The sequence below is a fragment of the Silurus meridionalis genome, chromosome 21 (assembly GCF_014805685.1).
Source record: "Silurus meridionalis isolate SWU-2019-XX chromosome 21, ASM1480568v1, whole genome shotgun sequence".
NCBI classification, from domain to species: Eukaryota; Metazoa; Chordata; class Actinopteri; order Siluriformes; family Siluridae; genus Silurus; species Silurus meridionalis.
In genome coordinates this window covers 5,760,908-5,784,588 of record NC_060904.1, presented here as the reverse complement: position 1 = coordinate 5,784,588, position 23,681 = coordinate 5,760,908, and the positions used below count along the sequence as shown (strand labels likewise).

General features: G+C 35.3%; 1 protein-coding gene across 1 annotated transcript; it reads left to right on the top strand.

Annotated features, from left to right (window-relative positions):
• The first annotated feature begins 6,679 nt into the window (after positions 1-6,679).
• crispld1a (cysteine-rich secretory protein LCCL domain containing 1a) lies at positions 6,680-23,245 on the top strand. The gene is made up of 15 exons (XM_046833588.1): positions 6,680-6,919; positions 7,399-7,692; positions 12,172-12,290; positions 12,507-12,639; positions 12,787-12,902; positions 13,426-13,526; positions 14,229-14,360; positions 15,069-15,129; positions 15,559-15,625; positions 16,974-17,104; positions 17,190-17,233; positions 17,315-17,387; positions 17,570-17,645; positions 18,989-19,122; positions 20,719-23,245. The coding sequence occupies exons 2-15, from the start codon at positions 7,456-7,458 to the stop codon at positions 20,768-20,770; spliced, it is 1,476 nt and encodes a 491-aa protein (XP_046689544.1). The 5' UTR covers positions 6,680-6,919; positions 7,399-7,455; the 3' UTR covers positions 20,771-23,245.
• Positions 23,246-23,681: the final 436 nt, after the last annotated feature.

The following is a 23,681-nucleotide window of genomic DNA, read 5'->3' as shown; positions in this document are numbered from 1 at the left end:
TCATGGCTCGTGTCAGCCTCCAGAACTAACCTGATTCATCCTGATTCATGATACTCCTTTCTGCTTGGAGCTTAAACACTTGGGACTGACTCATTCTGTTGTGCATTGCACCACTTGAATACACCAAGGATTTACACTTCACAAAAACAGCTTGTGTTCAAAACCTTAAATATGCGCCAATGTACAATCTCATCTGAAGGCTGAATTTCTATACATTTGCACCAAAGAACTGCTGCTGTAATCCGAAAAGACACTATTGTACTCATCCTAGGACTTATATTTATCCTGACCATCATCTTCAACTGAATAAATAGCACACAAATGAAATATATTAATGCTTTATAATCTCTGCCGAAAGAGGATTTTGGTTTTACCTTGCCTCTGACATTTCGGTATTACTCAGTTGTTCATATGTCCCAAGACTTTGACACTTTTCAGACTTTATGATCCTTTACAATGTCCATAAAAAGATGCTAAATATATAACCTTACTAGAGGTGCTCTGATCAGGATTTGTGGGGCCGATCACCTATCCCCGATCACTGAAAGCTGTATCGCCTGATTCCTATGCCGATCACTGAGTACACGGTCCATTTGAAGCCTTCAATTTATCTCTCTAATTATTTATTTATGCTACATGTTAAAAAACATTTAATAGCATCAAGTTTAAAAAGAGAGAAAATTTAAGTGTAGTTGTTTTAGCCTAACTGATGTTGTTTTTAATTACTTGCATTAATGACCTAATTGTTTGTTTGTGGTTGCTTTAAATGTACGAACTAGATTTTTAATAGAAAAAAACATAAATGAAAAAAATCATTATTTAAAATTCCTGAAGTACATTGCACCCCACCTGTCATGTCTTTATTTCCCACTAGAGGGCCACACCCCAAACTTTGAGAACCACTAGTGTAACGTGGATCCAAGTAAGACATGAGCACTTGAGTTAACTGTCTCTCTCACTTGTCGCTAGAAAACTGCTCATATTTCTTTACGTGACCTAATTTTAAATGTCTAATAAGGTTAGTGGTGTTTTGGTTGCTTACCACCTTATGGAACTGTATACAAACCGTATAGGATTGTTAGACCAGTGAAGCCAGTTTTGGCAGCGTGTGAAGAAGTTGTCTCGCAAGTTTTGCGTCATCTGATCGACCCTTTTGGCCTTTATACAGACTGCAGATCAAACTTCCCAACGTGATTATTGCTGATTAACGTGATCAGTGAGCGATCAATCTAAACACCTTACTCATTATTTTCCAGTGCAACCTAAAATGCGCGAGTGTCTCAGGGCCTAACGCCACAGTCTAATTCTCTCAGCTTAGTTATGTTGTTCATGTTGAAGTACAGAGAATAATGTTCTTCATTTACATTAGCAATCGTGTTCAGTCCCATTCATAGCTAACCCTTCACAACCATCTACTGCTTGCTGTGAACCAGAAAGCTTCATTATTAAGATTTTACCAGACCTTTCGGGACCTTTAACTTGTACCCATTTTGTGTTACAACCTGAAAATAAAATGCGCTTAATGGGAACCATATGCAATGAACCAATAACATTGAAGTCAAGGGAAAATCAATAGAGCTTGCTGTCTACCAAAAATAAGTAACAGCTAAGGAAGACATTAGTGAGAGAAGCAGCCAAGAGGCCAAAAGCAACTCTGAATGAGGTGGTGAAATTCACAGCTCAGATGGGAGAAACTGCTCCCAGTACAGTCATGGGCAATACAATGCTGGTCTTTATGAAAGCATAATGAGATGAGAAAATAAAATGTGTTTTCCACATGGTACACTGAATACTAAAAATGGTAGTTTGAGGTCTGATAAAATCATTATTTACATTATTAACCTGGGTGCAAATACATCACAAATGCATTTGGTGGAAACCCAATATCAGCATTAACCAGAATGAAGCATGGTGGTGGTCGCATCATGCTGTGTGTAAGGTTTTAATCAGCAAAGTTTGGTGAACTGGTCAGGGTTGAGGTCAAGTACAGGGCAACCTAAACAGAAAATCTGTTCCAGTCTGCAAGCGACTTGATATTGTGGCAGAAACCACCTTCAAAGTAAGCAGCAACGTTGACAGATCTACACTGAAGTGATTCAACCACACAGTGTATCAACCTCTGCCTAGAAAAAGGACTCTGTCATGTGTCATCACGTTACTGACCTATATACCGTTGCCCTCTTTTAACATGTGGGACACCTACCAGGAACACACAAAGAACATGTAGCAGAAGATATCTGAGTGATTCTAAAAACTGAAATGTAGTTCATCCAGTGTATTCACACATTACAATAAAAAAACTAGCCTATATGTTTTTCTTTTCTATACTGGGAACACTTCAGCATTTGCATGGTTGACTTTATTGACATGAAAGTATGTGGCATAGTTTCCAGTTCTCTACTATTAGCAATTAAAGGCTTCAGCAATACAATTTCATGACGGTCAGCATTCCAGTGGTGTTTTTAGTGTCACCTAAATCACATGAATGTGCAGATGTAGCATGGGAGGGCGAGACCTACAAATACTGGTTTACAGTCATAATAAAGTAAGCATCATTGATTTAAATCTGATGAAGCAGATGGAGGAAGCCGGTGGGGAAAGCATAGCAATGAAGTGGTGTAGGATATCTCGCAGAGGTTAAAAACAAATCATGCAGCTTCATGGTTGATTAGTTGCAGGAGTCAAATGGTGCATAGGCGCAGACGTGCCAGATGTAAGTTGCAGGGGTCCACTATTGGTAACTGATTGAGCACCTGAGTGGCCTTTGTGGATAGAAATGGCTGAAGCTTCCAAAAAGTGTAGAAAAGAAGCCTCATTAGCAAGACAAGACAAGAAAGAATGTGTTGCTACAGAAGGTTTGTTGGTAGAGTGGCTGGCGCCTTATGTCCCAGTAAAACTCCATGTCCATGCTAGTTCTTGCTCTCCATTTTAGTTATGCTGCGAAAGCTAGTCTTGCTGGGGTCCCTGTCTCTGTACATTTGCCATTGTGTGACAATTCTCTCTCTCTCTCTCTCTCTCTCTCTCTCTCTCTCTCTTGCTCTTTTTCTTCCTCTGTACTACATGTTGCAAATCCTCAGATACCACTGATGCTGAGCCCCTCCATTTTCCAGACATAGAGTTTGCATCATTTGTGGATTGGAAATGGCCCCACAGTTGATGTTTCACAAAATACACTTTGTCCAATTTTCCTGGTTATACAATTCATTAAAAAAAATCATAATATATTGCATTGATTCCTCCCAAGATTTCTTCCTCCTGTCGTCTAAAACAGTCAGTAAAAGTGGATGAATGAATTGTAATTAATTGTGTTAGAGACTTCTGAATGATTACTGATGATTACTTTGATGTTTACATTTCTAAACAGCTCTACCATTTTGGATTCTAGATATAATAACGTTATATACAGTATGTCACAGACTTACAAACATCCGTGTTACAAACTTTCAAAGACGCAAACAAACCTTCACACTGCGAACTTTTACAGACACGAACAGATAGTAGAAGTAGCTCATGTGTCTGCCGGACATTGTCATTAATCCCTGCTGCTAATGGTTGTACATTAGTACAGTGCTCAATCAAAGTCCAGGATGTCCAGAGGTAAGTGGAAAAGCAGCAGTAATGTGAAGGGGACTCCTAAAAAGTGCAATAACTTTAGAAACAAAAGTACAAATTGAAAAAGGCAATAAATAGTATACATATACTACCAATTGTTCACCATCTCTATATATATAGTACTAATACCCAACGTAATAATTTGCATTTAATAAGCTAAAACCGTGTAGCTGGAAGTTAGTCGAGGAATGTTTTGCTTTACACTGGAGTTTAAGTCCAGCGTTTAAGTGCTTATAGGGAAGCACTTTACTGTATATTTTTTTCAGTTGTTTTTCTTTTAAGAAAATTTGCTGTATCTTGAACTTGAATCTTTAAGAATCTTAAATCTTGATATAGTTTTATTAAGAAAATAAAAAATAAAAAACATTTGTAAAAAACTAATTTAGTGTATAGGAACACACAAATGGAACATGTGGGCCTTTAGTCATCATGTGACGTAAGGAATGGACTTTTGATCAAGATGACCAAAGGGATCCAATGAGAGATAAAAAGTAGGTGTTGATGCAGGAGAAAGGTTTTGTCCCTCATCATCCACACAGTGTTTTAATGGACGCTTGTAATGATTCAGCAGCCACAAAGGAGGGCAGCAGTGAGCAAGTGATTTTAGAGCTCTTTTTGATATCTGCCTGTCACTGTTACTCATTAACACATAAATTATTTTTAGATATTAAAAACCTAAAATAAAAAAAAAAAACTCTATTGAGAATTGAATTATACCCAACACAGTATAATGTCTCGCTTGATGCCACTGGAATGCTACAGATAAACTTTAATTCAATTTAAAGAAATTTAACTAAGTGAATGTGCTGTCGGAAACAATGGCATGAAAAAAAATAAACTACTGCATGCATATAAACTGGAAATAATGAAATTAAAATTCAGCATTGTTGTGAATTTATAGACTTTGTGTTATGATCTTTGTTAAATAAAAAGAAACTTGAAACTTTGGTCTTTTTGAATAACGCACTAATCATACAATACAATAAAGTGTCCGAAATCATGTCTATTTTTTAAACACTGTTACCTGTGTATTCTTTGGGATAGCATGCAATTACTCCCCTTTCTACAGGAGAGGTAGTGGTTCAATGGCTAATGCTCTGGGTTGTTGGTCAGGAGGTTGGGGTTTAAGCAACAGCAGTCATATGTTGTATACCACTGCATGAATAACTAATAATGTGGGCCATGCAAAATGAAAAGTATTTTTTTTTTCTGCAATGAACAAAGGACTGCGACACCTGGCTTTTCCAGCCATATGTGATTTTTCCCCAAAATCTTACCACAAGTTTGGAGGTACAAAATAATAAATGATGTCTTTAGATGTGGAAGCATTAAATTTTCCCTTCACTTAAACTCTGAGACCCAAATCTGTTCCAGCATATTAATCCTCCTATGCATAATGGCAAATATGCTTTACATGGGTAAGAGGGGAAGATCTTGAGTGGCCCACTATAGATTTCTGACCTCAACCCATACTGAACACCTCTGGGATCAACCCTGAATACTGACTGCACCCTAGGCCTCCTCACCTTACCATCAGCGCTACGATTTAGTTTGAAGAAGCCCAGTTCTTCACACACTCCAAAATCTATTAAAACATCTTCCCAGAAGAATGGAGGGTAATATAACAGCAAATGGGGATGTGGAACAGATTGTTCAAAAAAGTACATAGGTACATAAGAATCTTATGGTAAAGTGTTCACAAACTTTTGTCTATATAGTGTTTATTTGTCTTCTTCTTCTTCTTCTTCTTCTTCTTCTTCTTCTTCTTCTTTTATTATTATTTTTTTTCTTCCTATCAATCCCAATCACTGGTGTCTGTAAATATGCAGAAGAAGGCAGATAGTTAGATTTAAGATGGAGTGAGATTGCATTAGATATAGTGAGCTGGGAATGTGTTATGGACCTGTTTGAGATAGACTTCCTGAACTCCTAAGCTATAAAAAAAGAAAAATAAAGTGCTACTCGGGGTCAGGGAACATTTTGTAAATTTGTTTTTTCATCCAGATTGGTTATGTGTTAAAAGACGAAAGCCAAATAGGTGACGGTACCCGTATTGTATATGGAAATCATGCCTCATGGTCATTATTTGAAAGAGCTATGGTTATAGATTTTAACAATAAAAAAATGCCTGACCTAGATTTATGCATTTGTGAGTTGTACACATGGCACAGGCGACCAAAGCTGTAATTTCACAGATTTGTTAGTGTTAGGGAGAACTGCAGAATGTAATCAATGAGCAGAGCTCTTGCACTTAAACATTTCCAAGACCTGCCCGTCTAAAAATAAATATAAACGGGTCGCTGTTCTTTGTTTGGAGCAATGGTGCTGCTCAGGTTTGGCTTGATTCTGATTAGGTGGAAAAAGTGGGGAAAAGTGACCATTTTTGAGTTTCCATCTTTAAAACAAAGCAAGGCCTCAGATAAAGAATATTACGCTGCTTCTTCGAGTTATGGCTGAAAATGGAAAATTTGGAATGCATTTGCATGGTGTGCAAAAAGTAAAAAAAATGAACACATTCAGAAATCAAAACCAGAAAGGCATCTTTGCTTTTATTTGAATCTTTTTCCTATTTTTATGCCAATTTTTCAAATTGGCAAGTCATCTTTTTGCTAATAAGGACAAGAAATTGGGGAAAAATCCAGCACCACACACATACATACACTTTTTGAGGACCTTTCATTCACATCATCATACTGCAGTGTATCATCATAACCTAAACATAAACAGGAAAGCTTTTTATTTGTTTTTCTCAAAAAAGTGGGGACCAGCACAAATGTCCCCACATTAATATAAACAACTCACAGTTTTGACCTTGTGAGGACATTTAGTGCTCACCAAGATAGTAAAACATGGTTTCTCTCTCTCTGTCTTTCTCTCTGTCTCTCTCTCTGTCTCTGTCTCTCTCTCTCTCTCTCTCTCTCTCTTTCTGTCTCACACACACACACACACACACACAGACACACACACACACACACACACACACACACACACACACACACACAACCATTTCCAGGCTGTCTGGCTGTTGATGCTGTTAGTCTAAGTCCTGCTAAACCCTGAATGGGTTGGATATAGAGGTGTGTTTTCCACAAGACATTCGACACCAGAAACTGAATTCAGCATAAATCCAAACCTGGTGCAGAGCCGCATTTAGTCACCCAGAGAAGACTGAAGAGAAGTTTATTCACATTGTGGACATACAGTTTTAAAAAACACATCGCTTTCAGGAAGTTTGTTAATCACTGCTATCTCACATAGGAAGCTGTAGGAGCAGTGTTAACCTGCTGGAGATCATCTGAGGATTCACGTATGTATTCAGATTAATGTTACTGAAAAATTTTTATGCAAAATGTATTTTTAGTTTTAACCCCAAAATGTGGTTTATAACTCTTTCCCATGCCTGCTGAATCTGCAACATTTTGAAGGCAATTTCATGTGTCTGGCTGTAACTTTTTTTGTCAGAAATTTCCGGTTCAAAAAATATTTGCTGAAAGTGCACATTTCACAGATCCTGTTCCTTCACTGTAGTTACATCTGGAGAAGCTGAGACACATTTCTACACTAAGTCTTGCAATTGTGTAATTTTAATGAATGAATATTAGATTATAAGTGTACAACTAAGAGTTAGCTGAAAATTTTGGCACTGGTTTAAATAAAACAGTTAATTTTACATATGGCTATCATTAATTTATTTTTTTTTACTCAAATTTTAGTGTCACTCCAATAAACTTCCATATTTTGACCCCTGGCCTTGAGGTGCTCTAATCTTCCTCTTCTCTCCCACAGACTCTAAGACTTTGTTATCCAGAGTTCCTTCTCCTGAAGGTCAAAGGTCACGTCACCATGAGTCGCACATGGCTAGGAGGACTTGCTCTGTTTTTTTTATCCCAGAGCGCTTTTTCCATGACTCTCTTCAATGCCACGGGACTGAGCTCTCTCTTGGAAAAATACGCTGATGACAACGGAGCAAAACACAGAGGAAAGAGGGCCATCAATGCCATCGATAAACAGGCCATCCTGGACCTACACAACAAACTCCGAGGTCAAGTTTATCCGCCCGCGTCCAACATGGAATACATGGTATGGAAACATTAATGGTCTGTAGTGAGTCTTAAGAGGTCACAGTGCAGGGATTAGTGCATAACTGAGTCTAAGTCAGGTGTCAGGGTTTATTATTGTGACAGTGTGTGTGTGTGTGTGTGTGTGTGTGTGTGTGTGTGTGTGTGTGTGTGTGTGTGTGTGTGTGTGTGTGTGTGTGTGTGTGTAAAACAGGTGTTTTTGTGTTGTCGAATCTTACCCTCTCGGTAAAATGACATATCAGCAAACAATGTAGAAGTTGTGTAGAACAAGTGCTTTATCATGACCTTCTGTTGAATTAGAATCAAATCCAAACACAAGATCTTTATTATTTATGCTGACTAATGTCAGTGCATCTTGAGTGTTATTGTCATCACCTTCAAAATCAGCTGTATGAGCAGTTATAATGAAAAGCATTTTAATCTAATGTCAAAAGCTAAATTAATACATTATGACCAGATGTTAAAGAAGTGTCAATACCTTCATCTTCTTAAGCCACAACTACCAAACAGAACAGCTTCATCTACAGTAAATCAAAAGCGAAAGCCTTCATATCGTCCATATCCCTGTGGATGTAAACTCATGCATCATCTAATAATACATATATCTCGTACGCTTTAAACAAAAACTGGACCTGTTTTGGATGCCTTTATTAGTTATGCATGTCTCCAGCTAATGACAACTATAAGTTAAAATGGTTTCTGGATAAAACAGATACAAGAATACAAGATACAAAATAGATACAACACACAAGAACCTTGTGTACCTGCGATTAAGAACTGTTCCTGCTCTAAAGGTGTGTAATTTGACCAAACTATAATACAATAGTAACAATTCATTTTATTTGCTGGTGCAGTTTTCCGTTCTTTCTGCTATTTGATTATTTAATATAAAAATGCACTATTTTTTTTTTTGAGAAATGCCAATATGGTTTTCAAAGCTTTGACTTAAACCTGATCCCAATCTGATACTAGTGTTTTTCCTCTTTAAAAATTGTGACTCCCAAATGAAACTGACATTCTAAATAATGAAATGTATTACAATAGGAGAAAAAGGAAGAAGAAGAAAAGAAAAGAAATAGAAGAAGAAGTAGAACAAAAGAAAAAGCACAATTTTGCTCAGCCAACTCTCCGGCTCTGAGCTGTCTCCTATTACAGTTTCAACCTGGTTCAAAGAGACGGTGGATAAATTATGGTTGGGGGTGTGTGGGGGATGTTAAAGAAAGGGAAGAGAGAAAAGGAGAAAACAGGGAGAGGAGCATAAGGAGCAGATGATGCTGAGGCAAAGAGGAGGGAAAACAAAATGGAAGGAGACATGTGGAGAGGACGAAAGCCTGACTGAGCCTGACTGACTTTTTTTGGCTGATATTACTGTCTGAGATTGGTTTCTTTAGTTTTAAATGGGTTCTTTTATGTGGTGCCATTTCTTTGCTGTTTACATTTATCAAGCCTCATTAAAGCAGTGGGAGACCACACACACACACACACACACACACACACACACACGCTAGTCTTACCAATTCTTATAAAGACCTTTGATTTAGATAATTGTAACTGATCAATTTGTGAACAATTTCCACTTTTTATAGTTCAATCTAACCCTAACCTCAAATCCAGTAACCAAAAGGGAAAAAGGGATATGACATTCTTGCAGTTTTTGCAAAAGAAAAAAACTAATCAGGAGATAAACAGTGCATCCCTCATGAGGACCAGCCAAATGTCCCTACAAAGCAAAAGTGTCAGGTATTCCATTTATTTCACATTGACACAACTGCTAAAATGTATTCATAGTATTATAGTAAAATTGGCCCTTCCAACATGCCCCACAAAACCCCCCACCCCTAAACAGACACACTCTCAACCCCACAGGACAGTTGAATATTGAGAAAACATTTTTTTGGTCCAGTTTCAGTAATCCTGTGTTCAACACTGTTCAACATAGGAATTCTGAGATGCTTTTCTGCTCAGCACAGTTGCAAAGAGTTCTTATTTGACTTCTGATTAGTCTTCTTGTCACCTCAAACCAGCCTGTTTATTCACCTCTGACCTCTTTCACCATTGAGGCATTTCCATCAACCAAAATTGACAGAAATATTTTAAAATACTTCAATCAGCCTGTTTGGCAGTAATATCCTTGCCATGGTCATGTGATTCAGTTCATATTTTTTTTAATTTTGATGTTTGTTCTGAAGAACGTGTAAGAGAGAGAGAGAGAGAGAGAGAGAGAGAGAATAAGTGGGGTGCATACATATTGATAGATATATAGATATATTGGTACATCTTTAACAGTAATGTGGTTGCATTTACAATAAATAAATGGCTCCATTTTTTGGGGGCTTTTTAAAAAAAGAAAACATTTTTTCATTTGTGCTGTATGCACACTTTTCATCACACACTTATGCCCTCACTTACCTCTCCTACTATTTTCCCCCTCACACAGCCCCCTGCAAGAGGAAATGAGCTCCTGCAGGTTCATGGGAATTGTTTGTACTTTCTTGGAATGTGCCCAGATGAGAAAAACACTCGATGCAAATGAGGTGTTAAATGAAATAAACACCAGTGTGTCAGTGAGTGTGAGAAGGGCCTTGTTTTCTTAACAGAGTGCTTGGCTTTTAGGAGGGGGCGTTTCCTGTTCAGGAGGTATTAAAAACAGAATCCTTCGACTGGCACGAATAAAATTTGGAATACAATTGTCGAATGTAGAGCGACTCCATTTGGTACTCTATTGGAAACCTGAAATCAAAAGTAATATATATGTGTGTAATGGTTAGCATATGGGCCTCATATATCCTCATACTGTATATATTTGATTTTATTTTCCAGGAAAAAAGTTCTGTACAGTATTGATGAACCAGGCTCAAAGATGGCACTTAAGCTCCCTTTTCTGCTGTAGTCAAGTTTAATGTTTGTCCCATTAGTATTGCCTGGAAAAAAAAATAAAGTGCTAAAAATCTAGAGAATGGAAATCAAGGCCTCAGTGAAATAATTTAGAAAGCTGTACAGTTCAGAAAGATGTTTGCGAAAATGAACAGCATTTTTATAACGAATAAAACATTATGAAGCTCAGTCTCACTTAACATACTCTGCTGCAACAGAGCGCACTCAGCAGCCGCAACTTTATTTATGGTTCATTCAATTATTAAAAACCTAATTTGGAGAAGGCCCTTTACAAACCACCCCACGTCCCATTTCCAGGTGTCAACCACAGAATTAATGTCTTATGCAGCTCATTTTAGAGGGAAAAAAAAGAAAGCTGCTATTTTAGGCAAAGTTATTGGTTCCGATTTGCAATTGGCCTGTGCTGTGGGACATCCAACAAGGCCAAAAGTGTGAATTGTGAAAGAGCTAGCTGGTTCTGTGTAGGCGATCCGTCTATGAGTTTATGACTGTTGAATTAAAGTAAATAATTACCAACATAATTACACCTTCTTCCTGTTTATTTTTTAAAAAATTATAAAAGAAAAAAAAATTGGGTCAGCCGATTAAAGGAAAACTTTCATTCCCGAGTGTCACTGAAGAGGAACACGAGACTTTACCTGCCAAGGAGAAACTGTGCCCAGAACAGGGGGAAAAGAGTGTAAGCTACATATGGAGTGCATTAGAGACTGGAAAGAGTGGCTGGACATCTCAAAAAAGAAAGAAAAAGCAAGCTAAGCTCTAATGTGAGGCAGACAGTACATGCTGTATGAGCTTGGAAACAAACTATACTGCTTCTTGCTATTTACTCGTGCTACCAGGTTCTTTTTATCATTCAGTTCATTTGAGTTCAATTCAGTTTTTTTTTTGTATAGCACTTTTAAAATGATTATTGTCCTAAAGCAGCTTTACAGAAATAAATTGATAACGAATATGCATTTAAAATCCCTAAATTAGTCCCTATTAGTATACTCCTATAAGTTTATGCAAACCAGTGGCGACAAGAAAATCTCTCTGAGACTGTATGAGAAACCAGGAGGAACCAGATTTAAAAGGGAACCTATTATCATCTGATTGACACAGAATGTCCATTCATTATATTTAAATAATCATTGCTGTGGTTATCACTTGTTCACTGATAGGCACTTATATAAAAACTTCATCTTGAGAAATTTCTTCATCTTGTAACCACGTGGAGGGAAATATAAGCAACAGCTATACCACTTTATTATTATTATTATTATTAATGTTCTAGCTGTCCAATTAGCATGCTATGTAGTCAAAATTCACATTAAAATGCTTTATTGCTGAAACTATCCTGTGTGTATTGTTGTGCTATGCATATGAAAACATTGGGTAATATGTTCACATTTGGTTGTTTTACTGTGATCTCTTCATGTGGACATGATACGTGTTGAAACCTTTTGAGTTAGCACACTAGTTCATTAGCATGCTAGTTTATTTTAAAAAACTAGTTCCATTGGCTAGATTTCAGCTAGTTAGTTAGCCTGTTAACTCTTTTTGAAGGTGTCAACTGAACTGAAGGTGAAAATGTGTTAAATTTCAGGTCTGGGATACTGAATTGGAGAGATCTGCTGAAGAATGGGCTGAGACATGCTTATGGGAACATGGACCAGAAGGCTTGCTTAAATACATCGGGCAGAACTTAGGAGTTCATTGGGGAAGGTCTGTATCTCTCTCTCTCTCTCTCTCTCTCTCTCTCTCTCACACACACACACACACACACACACACACACACACACTTGCATGCACTCATGACTACTAAGTCTTGCCCAGTGATTATGTATTCTATATTTTTCTACAATGGGGATAATTTAATTGTTATGATTTTCATTATTTTATGATTTTGAAATCATCCTGTTGTGTGTTTTTATCCTGTAGGTATCGCCCTCCTACATCTCATGTCCAGGCCTGGTACGACGAAGTGAAAGATTATTCCTTCCCATATCCCCAAGAGTGTAACCCTTATTGTCCTTTCAGATGCTCAGGGCCAGTGTGTACTCACTACACACAGGTATATACAAATCTTAATCTTAAATCACACAAGAATTTAACATTAAAAACAATTTATTGTTCAGTATAGTGTGTTCTTGTGTAGTGTGGAGTGTAAAGGTGAAAATTCGTACTGTTAATTTTATTGCATTTTTGTAATTGTTTGCAGCTCGTTTGGGCAACCAGCAGTCGAATCGGCTGTGCTGTTAATGTGTGCTATGATATGAACGTCTGGGGACAAATCTGGACAAAGGCTGTTTATTTGGTCTGCAATTACTCTCCAAAGTAGGTTGAGTTCCCATTTTCTAAAACACATTTATTGGTTTCTACTCAAAGATATTGGATATAAATGATGGTCCAGTGCTGGTCGCCTTCACCACATTCTGAACCAAATAGTGCTCTGGAATGATGGAAACATTTGCCTTAAAATTATCACTATAACTTTGATTTAACCGTGAATTATTTACCCGTGATGAAAGTCTCTCTTTAATAACATGGAGCAGATAACAGTTGGGCCACTTTCTGTTTAAAATTAAAATGCCATACAATAGATATAATTGGTTGACTTTTGGCATTTTGTTGCACAATTCAATAAAATGCCATAAAAATCCTAAAAAGTGGCTGATTACAAGTTAAATACAACACATGTGAAAACATTCTGCATCCAGGCCTTCTTATGCACAAGGTAACTGACATGAGGGTTTTTTTTATGCAATTTATATTAAGTTACATGTTGAATCATAATATTTCGTCAACCCAAGCATAACAATAAAAGGAAAAAAATGACTTGTGTGTGTGACTTGTGCAGAGGGAACTGGTGGGGAAGTGCCCCATATAAACATGGTACACCATGCTCAGCCTGTCCACCCAGCTATGGAGGAGGATGTAAAGACAACTTGTGCTACAAAGGTACAACATTTGAGTGAACTACCAAAAACGTGGTGTAACTAATGCACACTTTCATTTGCTGATGATTATTTTTCAACAATATTATTGCAATAATTTGGTCTGAAATGTGTGACGTTGACTAATAACACACAGTCTCCAAATGTACAGTGTTGATCATCAAATCACAAATAAATAGACATAGCAATAGTATAATTACATATGCAGAACCCCATCTAACCACAGAGCTGTATGGTTTACAGAAAACATTTACAGAAAAATAAAGTAAATACCACAGGAATCCATGGCCAAGTATCCAAGTCTTTGCAACTACTCATGCGAAGGATGGCATTAATTTTGACCCCTAGCAATGAGAGTGGCTCTAACCATTACTGGACAGCCATGCATAGACTTACTTCATGTATCTCTCAGGGAGCATATACTTTAGTCTTAATTCAAAGCGACCAAATTTAAGAGATACTGTGTTCTAAATGTTTTTCAATGGGGCTACAGGTACTTCTGGGATTTGAACCCACAACCTGGAAGGTCATAGCACAGAATTAGCACCACCACTGTCTCTAACTCTACTCTCTAACATACAGCCAATATGCCCACACTGTTTTGTATTTTTTATTTGTATTATTATTTTTGTTAAAGAATAATTGAGTATTATTAATAACAATTTGGCATATTGCACTCCAGAACAGTGTACTGTTTGATTTCCAGATGAAAATCAATTCTATTATGAGGAGACTGAAGAAGACAACGTCATTGAACCCGAAGCACCGGTCACTACAAGACGTCCTGACCCACACTCACATGCACACAGCACCACAGTTGTGAGCACCGAACAGATGTGTAAGCATACTTTTTTCTTTAAATGGATGTTTTTTTTTGTAGTTTAAAAATCAGAACAAAATAATCAGTAGAAAAAAATGAAAAAATCCTTCAGTCTTTGCCTGAACCATCCATCTTACCTCACCCCCTTAGTCCTTGGCCCAACCTCTTGGGTTTTCCGAAAATGTTTATTTGACATAACAGGCTTCAGTTTTCTGGATTTTGGATTTTGTGATTCATAAATTTATGATCTCATCAGGACATTTACCTAATACTCGATACTTTTCCAGCTTCTTTCTCACATTGCTTCTAAATGTATGTTGACAGTGATAGCTTACAAACTGTTAAAAAAAATACACCAGCAGCATTTTTTTTGTAAATTTTCTTGATGTTTAGCAGGTGGGGGTCTGCTATGGCTACTATTTCTCTACACATTGTCAAACACACATGGTATATAATATTATGAGCCTGAGTCAGGAATGCAGGTTTTGTTTTCCTTAAATGGCTAGCTCCTTGCTGAGCGTGTTTGCTCGTTGGTAGTTGAAGCTTTGCGGGATTTAAATGACTTCCTGAAACCCAAGTAGATGAGCTCTCAGTACCAGTAATTCCTTAGCCTGTTCTTCGAAAGCTTCGGTAGAAATGTGCAAAATGCAAAGAAAAGAATGTGCATTGATGTGCAAAACTCTGCTCGATCGTTCTTTTTTTTTTTTTTTTTTTTTTTTTTTGCAGCACAACTTGTAACATGTCACACGAAACTCCGGGACCAGTGTAAAGGCACAACGTGTAACAGGTACGAAGGGTGAAGTTTTTATACATATCAGCACAACCATTAGCTGAATTGAGCAATATTGATAAGTTGAAATGTTCTAAAAAAAAAAAACCTTTGTAACAGCAAAAGGGTATAGACTAATAATAATTACAGTTTAAAAGTGTAGAAGAGTAAAAGCAGTTACTTCTAAGGATGTTTTCTATAAGCATATTGTGCATTTGCGTGTTGAGATAAGTTCTGGATGGGTTTGATGATAACAGCAGCAGTTATAAAATATAAATCTACAGAATCCCAGTGAGATTCTTCCCTTAATAAGGGGGAAAATTGGGCATTGTTGTGTTTTTTTTTTTGCATCATTAACGTATCTATATCAAACCACCCAAAAAGAGTCCACAACATTTCAAAATCTGTTTAGAGAAATAATCACTATTTAACAACTGCTTTGGACAGGTACGAATGTCCAGCTGGATGTTTGGACAGCCCTTCAAAAGCGATAGGAACTGTATATTATGAAATGGTAAGGACTATTTTAATCATTTATTTCCATAGCCTTTTTATTTTTATTTAAAAAGAAAAAAAATCAACCATTCTATGAAAAAGAAATTAGCGGACATATTATGGTCAAATGTTTAGATGATTTTCGGCACCACTAGCAGAAATAAAATCCTTAAGAAGTCAAACTCACTTTACACATCAGCTAGCTATAGATGTTTCCGGTAAAACTGCAATTCATTTGCTCCTTTATAGGTTTCCTATTCAAAGTCAGAAGATATATCCATGAAATTATTGCTTGACGTGTCCCTGAGGTTTTTTGCTAACAGTACTGCAGTGGAATTTTATGTGGTGAACAGAACTAGTGGGCATATACTAAATGTAGTATATAAATGTATATACTAAAGAAAATATTGTTTATACCAGTCAGAGGTGTAAAGAGTACCTGAAAATCATACTTAAGTAAAAGTATAGAAACTATACTGCAAAACTTACTCCATTAAAAGTTAAAAGTCACCAATTCCAATACGACTGGATTACAGTATCTGATTTGAACAGTATTTTACTCATTTTGAACGTAGGCTCAAAGACCTAAAGCACTAATCTTCAATACCAAGACACATGTTAGTGAAAAGCCAAAAACAGTTGATTTGTGAGGTTTTATTACTTAAAATACAAATCAAATTGTACACCTCAACACTGCATTAACCAAGATTAGCACAACGGCTTCTTAAACATGCCGGAATGAAACACGTAATGGCTAGTAATGGCTGATTTCAATTACAATATAATAGAATAAAAAGTACATATATTGAAGCATAAATATAGTTGAGTAGAGAGTAAAAGTTGCTTATATCTTTGAAACTCTAGTAAAACTACTACAACTAGAAAGTAGTCCAATGATTACCTAAGTAAAGCAATGGAGTACATTTTCTCAAATACTTTACACCACTGGTCAATATGATGTAAGTAATAACAAAAACTAGCTTGTTTGATGGATTTGCCAACATTAAATGTAGCTATAGCTGGATAAAAAGTATGGTTTGTCTCATTTGCTGTAGTGTGGTCTCACTACAGTAACTGATCTAGTGGTATCAGTGACTCATGTTTCATACTGTCAACATTACACTACTGTGTTACTGAATAGTTTGCTCTAATAGCATGCCCCATTTTTATTCATGGTATAATATGCATGTATGTATTCAAAAAGCTATATACTTACAAAAATGTTTACAATGTGTTAACTATGTAAATTTTATTATCACCAGATTGTCATGAGGTTTCAGAGATAACCGGATCGAGAGCAAATGTTAATTCTGTGTCTGTTAAATTAAGATTTCATCCCAGAACTCATCTAGCATCATGTATTGCAGCATTCGAGCATCTGCAGAGCCGGCCTTCATTACGGAGTGATCGATAACAATGGAGGCTGGATGGATGTCACGAGAATAGGCAGGCAGGAGTTTTTCATCAAATCCTACAAAAATGGGGTTCAATCTCTCGGGTGAGTCGATCAAACAACCACTAATACTGTAACATATTTACTCTAGTAGTATTGTATTTCAGAAATGTGATTGTCTTCTTTACAGGAAATATCAGAGTGCCAATGCTTTCATTGTGTCCAAAGTGGACAGTAAGTACAATATCAATTCTGCAACTGTGTGAACTGACTATTATTACTGCATAAATAATTTTCGCAACTTTTTTGTTGCAGTACAAGTGATTACATGTGAGACTACAGTGTCTACATTGTGTCCACATGAAAGCCCTGTTAAACACTGTCCCAGGTAATGAGTCGAGTTTCCAGGTTTTTGAATATCATTAGGCTTTGCTGCAATTATATTCATCATAAAAGCAATTTACTTGAGCAGTACACTGTACAATTACATTTCATGATTATGATGTTTTATTTTATATTTATTTTAAAATGCCAAGTGAATTATACAAAACTGTAACACATGCATTATAGAATCTACTGTCCGCAAAACTGTCTGCAAGAACCCGCCCAGGTCTCCAGAGTCATCGGGACAAGAATTTATTCCGATGTAAGAATTTAAGATTATTACATAATATACTAGCTCTTATTATTATTATTATTATTAAATAATACAATTATGTATATTATGTAATATACTATATGTTATTGTTATTATTATTATCATTATAATTATTGCTGTTGTTGTTGATGATGTGACTGTTCTTTCACTTAAATTCTTATTGCCATATTAACCTACAAGACCAATAAGTGGTTTCATTCGCTTTTATTGTTTTTGACAAACTTATGCATGTTCCTCTTGTTTCAATACAACAAATTAGGTCCATTAATGGTATAAAGATTTACTTCGACCAAACAAATATATAAATGTACAGATGTTCAATGAATATCCATTCAAAGATCCTTCCTTAGAAACAGTTCAGTATTCAAACAGTTTGTTTTTCCAAACATTCACCTGAAATGAAACAGTTAATCCCAGAGCGGTTCAGTAGGATTTAGGTGCAGTGACTGGGCAATCCATTCTATTATAGGTAGCACTCCAGCTGACTAGCTAACACATCCAGAGCTTGGACGTATGCTTTGGGTCATTGTCTTGTTGTATAATGAAGTTGTTTCCAATTAGCTGCAGTTCAGTCCGAGTTGTACAGTATGGTGTTGATGTATGGAATGGTAGCCATGTTGGTTTAAAATTCCCTTGACTTAGAAGTAATCTCCAACCTTCCTTGCTCAAAAAAAACCCCAACAATTACAAATAAAAATGTCAAATTTAGATTCTGTCCACAGAATGTCTTTCAGTGCTAGTTATTTTAGATTTCATTTGAACTATTATTTAAAAGATATACTTTGCTGCAAATAAATTACAAAATTTTATAGTAATTACAATATTCATAGTTGTTAGCAAGTAGGGAAAGTAATTTTTTGTAAAAAAGTACCTGCACTTTATCAGTATAATTTCAGTTTGGAGTTTCAGTTATTACTTTATTATCACTATTGTGAAGTGAATGCATAAACTGTGTTAAATGAGAAACTGTGTTCTATCACTGTCTGTAACGATAGAAAACTCACTTCTTACTGTATATAGAGGTGATGTGAAGGAGAATGAAACATTGAACTGCATAATTAATAAAAAAATAATAGTTCTCATAGATCAGTACTTTTTCTTTTCATAATTAAGACTATAAAAAAATTACTTTTACTTAAGTTTGGTGTAAAAGAATGGTCTACTGTTAAGATGAGTAAATAAATAATAAGTTGTATTGATTCAATATTTAATGTTGAAATTGTTAAATTAATTGGGAAAGGAATCACATAGCAGGTTAATATACTGTATTCTCTTCATTTTTTCCTTCTCTCTTGCATGATTACTTTAATTCCTACTGTTTTGATTTTCAGAAATCCAGTATCTGCAGATCAGCAGTTCACGCCGGTGTGATACAGAACGAACACGGCGGCTACATTGACGTGATGCCGGTGGAAAAAAGGATGTACTACTATGGTTCCTATCAAAACAACGTTTTTTCTGAGAGGTACGTAAAAATCGCACAAATTAATTTCTTGTCATGATAAAATTTTTCTTTACAGATTTACACGTGTGCTGTACAATTCAAATTTAAAGATATCTATGGAAGTGAGTGTTAATTGCTGTGATGTGATGAACCACCGCAGTGGACTACTCTCCTGATTGTTTAGAATAAGTGCTGATTCAATGAGTGCAAGGGTTCAGGTTTCTTCATAGGATAATTATATTTTTTTTTTTCAGTTTGCAAAGGTTAAACTGCAAACACAAGCACATGAGGACATAATTTTGGTTTTAAACGTACCATGAGAGGCACGGTACAAAGCGGAATGACTGCAAAGCTGATTAGAATGCAAAACCGTACCAGTCATACTCAAATACAAAAAGCAGATTATTTAAAAGCCTGAGCACACCAGCAAGCTTGATTTTATTTTATTAGATAAGAAAACAATGTTTTACTTCATTTTCTGTTTGATCTCAATAAGTGAATTTCAGGTGACCTTAAAAAAAATCTGATTACAAACGTGCAAGCCCATTCATGTAATTATAACATTACGTAGAATATTTCATAAAACTGAATACACACTAGAGAGACATGAACTATAAGATTCATATGTGCTTTCTGAACACCCCATTCTACATTGTTATAATATCCTCCACTCTTCTGTGAAGATGTTAGATTTTGAAGTGTGCTTGTGGTGATTTGTTCTCATTCAGCCACAAGCCCTTGTTTTAGCAAAGTCAAAATGTAGTTTAAGGAGACTTACTGATGTCGGGTGAAGAGGCCTGGGGTGCAGTCAGTGTTCCAAAGCATCCCAAAGGTGTTCAATGAAGCAGAGATATAGCAGGCTACTCAGTATGTTCTATCTATCTATCTATCTATCTATCTATCTATCTATCTATCTATCTATCTATCTATCTATCTATCTATCTATCTATCTATCTATCTATCATCTATCTATCTATCTATCTTAAAGTTTTATATTAAACATTATCCAGAATGTTGTTTATATATTCCCATTTATTTCTCTCCAGTTCGCCCAGCTGTCTGATGAACTAAACCACCCGAAACATTGCACAAAAATAATTCTAAGAAATAATTTTGTGCAGATTACTCACAACAAGGGAAAGCGAGATAGGATCACTTCTTACACCATGTTATAATTCTTTAGCACGGAACCTGCTGGCCTTGTTAGCACCGAACCCTGCTAGTTCCTGTGCCTCCTCATGTCTGGAGTGTTTGTGACTGAGATGAAATAAGTCCCTGAGATCTATTTTGGTGACCATTGTATTGTAGTTGGGCACCAAAGTGTGTTTTCACCATTCTTTGGATTTTCTTTCACACACTGTGGACCTGCCATACCGCAATACTGTGACTGGTCAGGAAGTTGGACAGGAACACTATAAATAAAGAAAAAAAAGACACATGAATAATTGATTAAAAGACTAATTAAAAGACTAAATGTCGAAGAAATGTTTTTTAAGTATTATTGTAGATGGTTCACTATTTCACCTCAGACCTTTGAATATGATTAGCCATAAACGACGTAAAAAATATGTGAACTGTTATATTGTTCTCTAATGCATGATGTTTTGTCTCTTGCAGCATGCAAAACCCTCTAGGAGGAAAAGCTTTCAGAGTGTTTGCAGTCATCTGAGCGCAACTTGAATCACCTTTCTTTCCGGTTGGTTGTTTACACAAGTGACAGTTAAGTGCAGTTTGAAGGTGAAGAAGAATGAAGAAATCTCTACATATTTGCTATATTTTGTTCAATTTGTTTCTGCAGATGTTGTACGTAATGGTTTTTTTTGTCTTTGTGATGTTCTCATCCTAAATTTAAGGCATTTAATTAGACAATGCAGGGAATATATATTCAAAACATCTAAAAGTCTGTGTTCATTACTGTGTTCATAGAACCTTTTCATTATACTATCAATTACTAAATATCAGAATACATATTAAAATACAGTGTGTAACAGCTGATCAATCATTTGGTAGTGCACTCAGACATTTGGACCCAACTTTATATAGAGTTGTTCACAAATGCATTACTGTTTCCAATAATATTCAGATTTCAAATTCTTCTACAAGTACATTACTTTAAGCCTAAAATACACAGAGAAAAAAAAATATAACAAATATAAAACATCGATTAGAATATAAATATAAATCAATATACAACAAATCAATATCCAGTTTTAAATATGTATATTCATATGATAATATATGTATAATAACAAGGCAACTATTAAAATAAACAACCAATATTTGCCTAATCTAGTCCTTTATCTTTATCTTTGAAACCAAAGTAATATACTGCAGATCATAATATACTAATGAAATTATAAATAAGCAGATGCAGTTATATAATGTTTTTTTTAGTTGGGCCCTGTGTCAGAAAAAAGGACCTAATTAAACATGGTGAGATTACAAGGTGGTCTACAGCCACCTCAAAAGAGCCTGGCCCCGGTACTGGAGGCGGGCTACCTTTCCATGGCCCACCCTCTATTTTAACTATTACATAACAAGCCCTGGCACAATGAATGCTGTAGTGATGTTAACAAAAAAAGAAAGAAAAATAAACCAGCCAACAAAAACAGCAAAAACAACAACAGCAAATATCTGTCTAAAATGGCTTTTACTAATATTATTATTATTATTATTATTATTATTATTATTATTATTATTAGTATTATTATTATTTTTTTATTATTATTAATAATAATAATAATAAGAAAATGTATGCACAGTTTCATGTCACAGGAATGATGTGATTGAATAATTTAAAGAACAAAATGCTATGCATAAAGAAAAAATTTAAGTTTTGTTCATTTATAATTTTTTGTATACATTTACACGAGTATTCATCCGATAAGGAAAAAAAAAACACAAATCGTTCAAATTAGCACTTAATTACAGTGACACTAGTAAAGTGCAGCTATTGCATTACATTACATTATATTACATTACATATTATATATATATATATATATATATATATATATAAAAGACAAAATTAAAACCCTCAATGCAGCACACATTTATTCATGTCATCCTTTTTATTACTTAGATATAACAAAAAATAAACTCCACTGAAAAATATTTTTTTATCACTAAACATTTATTTTACTAAAGCAGCAAGTCTCAAATCAAGCACCAAAATCCAACATGATGCACACATTCAGCTTTTAAAACACCATAATTTCTTTAAAACTTTAACAAGAATATTTTGTCTTCATGCGCTACGTTGAGCATGGTTTCACTAACAATTAACATATATTTCCATAAAGCATCCATATTTGCTTATGGCCATGCTTATTAGAATATTACAAACCTGAAAAGTATTAATTTAAGGTACATTTAGGACAGATAAAAATGTGTGAATTGGAGTTAACTCAAGAAAATCACAATTTTATCGCAATTAAATAATATAATTGATTGACAGGCCTAATATATAATATATTATATATAACTTCTTTTTGCCTTTTTTTGTATTTTTGTATTACATATCACTGCATCATAAATTTGCAATAATCTCTGCTTATACTGTTTTAATATGTGGTCCAGTTTCCAGTCATTTGGATCTCCTGCTTTTGTAAAAGTCTCAATTCTGGTTACCTGATGATTACTTTCATTTATCCACAAATGAACGCATAGCATTGATGATTTTTGTTAGATTGTACTGCGGAGGATGTCAGTTGTGACCTCCCCTGATTATGGCACATGTTTAGGACGTACTTATGTTCTCAAAAAAATTGTGTATTTTTTTATTGTTTATGTCTTTTTATATCCATCCAGCTGCTAAGTATTTTATTTTATTTTTTTCATTATACCTGAGGTATTGTAAATTGTAGTAATGATGATATTCCTGCAGAGCAGGAAACTATATTTCAATAATTTTCATAACAAAAAAAAACATTGAATATTGTACTTTAACAGCATTTAACATTATGTAAATATGATCATTTTCTATAGTTGCACATGAGTTAGAAATATAATTTAATAGAGTAGGTTACAAACAATACTGTTTGCTATTTGGTATTTAGGCTTGATGCTATTTCTGTACACAATCTGTTCTTTTCTGACTTGACTTCAGAATAAGACGTTATTAATCACAAATCGTGTATTTGTGTTTTTGTTACTCAAAATACAAACACTGCAAACACATGCTAAGCCTGTTCCATGAGTAGAAGTTGCTTATGGGTGTACATTCATTGAGCTTCCACAGTAAAGTTTTATGATGAAATCCATAATCACTTTATGAGCTACTTTTTGTTCATGTGATCCCTGCTGCTGCTGCTGCTGCTGCTGCTGCTGTTATAAAGCCAATTCCTTTAATTAGATTTTCATACCGAAAGAGAGTTTTCATTACCAGCACCCGCTGGAGCAGCAATTAGCATGTATCATATTGCAGCTTATAAAGTCATGTAAAATAATTATTACTACATTACTGCAAATAATAAGAATAAGGATTAAGATGAAGGCAACATATAATTTAATAAAAATAATTCAAGTTCGAAAAAAATAAATGTTCAAACTAGTAAATTAAAGGATTAAAATATTTTATT

What these genes read in the sequence shown, in the direction of transcription:
- crispld1a (XM_046833588.1), top strand. Translation starts at nt 7,456, where the DNA reads ATGAGTCGCACATGGCTAGGAGGACTTGCTCTGTTTTTTTTATCCCAG. An exon ending in TTAGGAGTTCATTGGGGAAG is followed by an intron (nt 12,291 to 12,506) that starts GTCTGTATCTCT and finishes TTTATCCTGTAG; the next exon opens with GTATCGCCCTCCTACATCTC. An exon ending in AATGGGGTTCAATCTCTCGG is followed by an intron (nt 17,105 to 17,189) that starts GTGAGTCGATCA and finishes TCTTCTTTACAG; the next exon opens with GAAATATCAGAGTGCCAATG.